The 6,000-nt window shown below is 42.5% G+C and overlaps 1 protein-coding gene across 1 annotated transcript in view; it reads right to left on the bottom strand.

Moving 5' to 3' along the window:
- Positions 1–2,364: 2,364 nt before the first annotated feature.
- PDHX (pyruvate dehydrogenase complex component X) overlaps positions 2,365–6,000 on the bottom strand; it is a 63,337-nt gene continuing 59,701 nt past the window's right edge. Inside the window, exon 11 of the mRNA XM_050897515.1 lies at positions 2,365–2,723. Within this exon, the coding sequence (XP_050753472.1) occupies positions 2,459–2,723 (265 nt within the window). The 3' untranslated portion in view covers positions 2,365–2,458. The remainder of the gene's footprint in view (positions 2,724–6,000) is intronic.

Genomic DNA, 6,000 nt, shown 5'->3' with positions numbered 1-6,000 from the left:
TATAATTTGGTAGGTTTTTTCCCTTCAAAGTAATATGGGATTGACAAATAAATTTGGAAAAAATCATGGTTAACCATTTAAAATTGCAAATTAATCTTCAGCACCCAATCTTGAATATAATTTATCAGTGAGAAACTCCTGGAAATACAGAATGGATATGTCCATTATTGCACAGTAAACTAGATTTGGTAAGCAAAATCTTTCCCTACTGTTAGATTAACAGTTTATGAAATTTATGAGATCAGAACAAGCCAAAGAAGCAAACTCATTTAGCAAAAACTCTCAACTCAGTATTAACTAAAGGTTTTGTCTTGCAATTAGCTTTTTAATTATGGCAGCAGCTCAACAAATAAGTCCTCCAAATCTTTAAAAAAAGTACTTGCACAAACTCCCAGAATTCTAAATTTATATTCTCACCAGGTCCTGTAAATGCAGTTATTTCATTACAAACACATACAATACATGGTTCCATATTTATATATAAGAAAAAAACCCAATCTACTTCTGTTAATTTAAACTCCAGGCCACTGCACTTAAGCCTCCAAGTTACAATTCAATATACACTGATGATGAAACACTTTCTACTTACATCTTTATTTTACCCATGCAAAGAACAGCATTAATCAGTATATATTCAGTGTGTAAAATTTGACCTTTCATACTGGAATCTCTATGAGATTAAGAGATGACAGGTAGTTTTTCATCACAATAGTGCTGGCACAATTAACTTGGGTTTTAAGTTAACTGCAATATATCACAGAGCATCTGAAAAAAATATTTTTTATATGTTGTGGTACTGAAGAAAATATCTGAGTTGGGGCAACTTCTAAATTTAAAAAATGTAATTGTCTCCAAATTAAGTCAAAGAAAACCTATTATTAATTTTTTTTTTTTTTTTTTTTTTTTTTTTTTTTTTACACAAAATGTTGTTTTCACTAAATGTTGGTTCCATCAGAAACTAAAAATCAATGATGCTGAGATTCCATCCTTTACGGAGAACACATTTATTCAGACAAGTTTATTCTCCTCTCTACCCCTCTGCAACGCATTAGATCATGCAGTTATCTTAAAATACTGGAAAAAAATAGATGCACCTACAGTTTAAATGTTTTTTAATGAGTTCTAATTATATGAAGCCATGGATTTCACCAGATTACTTAATATTTTGAGAAAGTACTTTTTTGTCTATAATCTAATTTAGTACCAGAATTTCCTGTCATTTCTTTTCCCCATTCACCTCCACAGTCATCTTGTTTTCTTCAATGTAGCTTATAGTAAAGGATAAGATAAAGAACAGTTAAATCTGTGATGTAAATTAAGTTAAACCAAAACTTTTTTGGTTTGTGTCTTTGCTCTTATGTAGGAAGCCATTGAAATATCTGTTAAAATCTTATAAACCTTATTCCAATTTAATTTGGATGGCACAACATGCCAGAAAAGTCCTCTGAAAATTGAAAAACTTTCTACTATAGCAATATAATTTAGCTACTCAGTTATCTCAGTACTCACCAGGACTCATAGCAGCACTTTGCTCAATTATGACTCTTGCCTTCCTCACTCTAAAAGCTAGATATTTAGCCCTTAAATAAAGCATCCCATTTCAGCACAGGGAAGACCCCACCTGGAGTACTGCATCCAGCTCTGGAGCCCTCAGTACAAGACAGACATGGATCTGTTAGAGCAGGTCCAGAGGAGGGCCACAAAGATGATCAGAGGGCTGGAGCACCTCTCCTATGAAGAAAGGCTGAGAGAGTTTGGGTTGTTTAGACTGGAGAAGAGAGGGCTCCAGGGAGATCTTATTGCAGCCTTTCAATACTTAAATGGGGCTTACAAGAAAGATGGGGACAGACTTTTTAGCAGGGCCTGCTGTGATATGACAAGGGGTAATGGTTTTAAACTGAAAGAGGGGAGATTCAGACTAGATATAAGGAAGAAATTTTTTTATGATGAGGGTGGTGAAACACTGGAACCGGTTGCCCAGAGAGGTGGTAGATGCCCCACATCCCTGGAAACATTCAAGGTCAGGTTGGACAGGGCTCTGAGCAACCTATCTAGTTGATGTCCCTGCTCATTGCAGGAGGGGTTGGACTAATGACCTTTAAAGGTCCCTTCCAATCCAAATTATTCTATGATTCCCTTTTAAATTTCATAAAGTTTTCTTGAATTTTACTTTACAGAGGAGATTGACTTTTCTACACAAATGTTATGTGCCATTAGTACTAAGTGTTTAAAGAAATGTAGTATGTTAACTTTAAAGTCTTTTAGCTTTACAGTATAAAACCTGGTCATTGCAAAAGACTAAAAGCATGAAAATTAATAGGTTTTCATGTTATTTCAATAAATTAAATATTTTAACTCTCCATCTCACAGTAACTATTTACTCCTCTATACAGAAAAACAACCCCAAGTACATAACAGTTATCTATGTTGTCAAAACAAGAAGCAATCTTCATTGAGTTTAACACAAGGCAAGTCGCATTGGATTCTCTATGTTGGCTTTCAAGGTCTCCAGAAACTTTGAAGCCAGTTCATCATCTACCACCCGACCATCACTTGAAAGAGTCACTGTCATGAGTTGATGCTGCTTAAGTTTCTCATTCCCTTCTTCATCTTCCACAATCTTGAGCTCTGGTCTTGCTCGGCCCACAGCTAGGATGCAGGCCTGTGGAGGGTTTATGACTGCAGTGAAATCATTGATGCCAAACATGCCCAGATTGGAGATACTAAATGAAAGAGAAAAATGTTACCAGTAATGTCAGAAGTTATATATCCCCTAGAAGAAATAATCTATATTTAATGACTACTATGACGTAATTCTCTCCCAAGGCCAGATCCATTAACTTTAAAATAGATCTGAACTGGATTTCAGATGGGCACATTCAGACTCTCAAGGGTTTGGGATTTTTGCCATTACAACTAACACGCCTTTTAAAAAGTCCTGTTTCTTTACAGTAATATATCCTTGCATTGCACGCACTAAAGGCAGAAAGTAGGACAGGAAAATATCTTCAAATAAACTTTGCCTGTCCCTGTTCCAAGCCAAATGTCTTTTAGATTGAACCTCACAACTTCAAGTTACAATGGCTGCTGATAACCAAGTGATACAATTTGGGCACCTAGATATCATTCAGGTACAGGAAAGCCTCATCATGCCTTTCTCCCCTGAACATTTTTGTCTGTGTCACCAACTGGGAAGTGGTATATTAGGAAAGGCTTGGACTTTTTTGTGACAGAGTGTCTATAGAGAAAGCTGGCCCACCATCTCCTCCTTTTTGTTATAGTTACTGCAAAGAATGGAAAAAAGATTAATCTGTATAGAATCATACAATAGTTTGAGTTGGAAGGGATCTTTAAAGGTCACCTAGTCCAACACCCCCTGCAATGAGCAGGGACATCAACTAGATCAGGTTGCTCAGAGCCCCATACAACCTGACCTTGAATGTTTCCAGGGATGGGGCATCTACCACCTCTCTGGGCAACCGGTTCCAGTGTTTCACCACCCTCATTGTAAAAAATTTCTTCTTATATCTAGTCTAAATCTACCTTCCTTAGTTTAAAACCATTACCCCTTGTCCTATTGCAACAGGCCTGCTAAAAAGTCTGTCCCCATCTTTCTTGTAAGCCCCATTTAAGCACTGAAAGGCTGCAGTAACATCTCCCTGGAGCCCTCTCTTCTCCAGTCTAACAACCCAAACTCTCTCAGCCTTTCTTCATAGGAGAGGTGCTCCAGCCCTCTGATCATCTTTGTGGCCCTCCTCTGGACCTGCTCTAACAGATCCATGTCTGTCTTGTACTGAGGGCTCCAGAGCTGGATGCAGAACTCCAGGTGGGGTCTCACCAGAGCAGAGCAGAGGGGCAGAATCACCTCCCTCGACTTACTGGCCCTGCTTCTTTTGATGCAGCCCAGGATACAGCTGGCCTTCTGGGCTGTGAATGCACATTGCTGGCTCATGTCCAGCTTTTCAGCCACCAGTACCCCCAAGTCCTTCTCTGGAGGGCTGCTCTCAATCCCTTCATCCCCCAGCCTGTACTGATACCAGGGGTTGCCCTAACCCAGGTGCAGGACCTTGCACTTGGCCTCGTTGAATCTCATGAGATTCACATGGGTCCTCTTCTCAAGCTTGTCCAGGTCCCTCTGAATGGCATCCTGTCCCTCAGGCATGTCAACCACACCGCTCAGCTTGGTGTCATCTGCAAACTTGCTGAGGGTGCACTCGATCCCACTGTCTGTGTCGTTGATGAAGATATTAAACAGTACTGGTCCCAATACAGACCCCTGAGGGACACCACTCATCACCAATCTCCACCTGGTCATTGAGCTATTGACCACTACCCTCTGGATGTCACCATCCAGCCAATTCCTCATCCACCAAACAGTCCACCCATCAAATCCATATCTCTCCAATTTAAAGAGAAGGATGTTGTGGGGGACCATGTCAAAGGCCTTACAGAAGTCCAGGTAGATGATATCCGTAGCTCTTCCCTTGTCCACTGATGTAGTCGCTCCATCACAGAAGGCCACTAGGTTGGTCAGGCAGGACTTGCCCTTGGTGAAGCTGTGCTGGCTGACTCAAATCACCTCCCTGTCCTCCATGTGCCTTAGCATAGCTTCTAGGAGGAGCTGTCCCATGATCTTCCCAGGCACAGAGGTGAGGCTGACAGGTTGGTAGTTCCCAGGGTCCTCCTTTCTACCCTTTTTAAAAATGGGTGCAATGTTTCCCTTTTTCCAGTCAGCAGGGACTTCACCTGACTGCCATGACTTTTCAAATACCACGGAGAGTGGCTTGGCAACTACAACAACGAATTCCCTCAGGACTCTGGGATGCGTCTTCTCAGGTCCCATAGACTTATGTATCTTCAGGTTCCTCAGGTGGTCACGAGCCTGATCTTCTCTTACAGTGGGAGGGACTTTGCTCCCCCAGTCCCCATCTTGTGGTCCATCCACTCGAGAGGTGTGGGAAGACACGTTGCCAGTGAAGACTGAGGCAAAAAAAGTTGTTGAGTACCTCAGCCTTCTCCTCATCCATTGTTACCAGTCTTGCTCATCAGGGGGGTATGCTTTCTTTGACCTTCCTTTTCTGGCTGACATACCTGTAGAAGCCCTTCTTATTATTATTCTTTGCATCCCTTGCAAGTTCAGCTCTAGCTGCGCAGTGGCCTTCCTGACCCCATCCCTACACAACCGGGCAGCATCCCTGTACTCTTCCCAGGATACCTGTCCCTGCTTCCACTGCCTGTGCATTTCCTTCTTGTCCTTTAGTTTGACCAGCAGGTCTTGACTCAGCCATGCCAGTCTCTTGCCTTCCTTTCCTGATTTCTTACACATGGGGATCGAGAGCTCTTGCGCTCTATGGAAAACATCCCTTAAAGATCTGCCAGCTCTGTTCTGCTCCCTTGTCCCTGAGGGCGGTTTCCCAGGGGGTCCTATTGATTAACTCCTTGAACAGCTGGAATTTCACTTTCCTACAATTCAGGGTCCTGACTTTACTCTTCGCCTGACCCATATCCCTCAGGACTGCGAACTCCACCAGTGCATGATCACTGCAGCCCAGGCTGCCTCCGATCTCGACGTCACTGATTAGCTTACTTGTGCTGGTGACCATCAGGTCCAGTAGGACTGCCTATTACCTGGCTTAAGAAGTTATCCTCAATGCATTCCAGGAGACTCCATGCTACTTTTCCAGCAGATGTTGGGATGGTTGAAGTTCCCCAGCAGGACGAGAGCTTGTGAGCACAATGCCTCCTGTAGCTGGAGTAAGAAGGCTTCCCTCGATCGGGCAGCCTGTAGTAGACACCAACCACAAGGTTCCCTTTGTTGCCTCAGTCTCTAATTCTTACCCATAGGCTTTCAACCTGCTCGTGGCTGTTCTTCAGAGACAGCTCTTCACACTCTATCCATTTCTTGATGGAGAGGGCAACCCCTCCACCCCTCCTTCCTTGCCTGTCCCTTCTGAACAGCCTGTAGCCATCGGTAGCTGCACTCCAGTCATGGGATTCATT

The sequence above is a fragment of the Gymnogyps californianus genome, chromosome 5 (genome assembly GCF_018139145.2).
Source record: "Gymnogyps californianus isolate 813 chromosome 5, ASM1813914v2, whole genome shotgun sequence".
Taxonomy (NCBI): Eukaryota; Metazoa; Chordata; class Aves; order Accipitriformes; family Cathartidae; genus Gymnogyps; species Gymnogyps californianus.
Note: the sequence above shows the minus strand (reverse complement) of the source record. Positions and strands in the feature narration are given on the sequence as shown.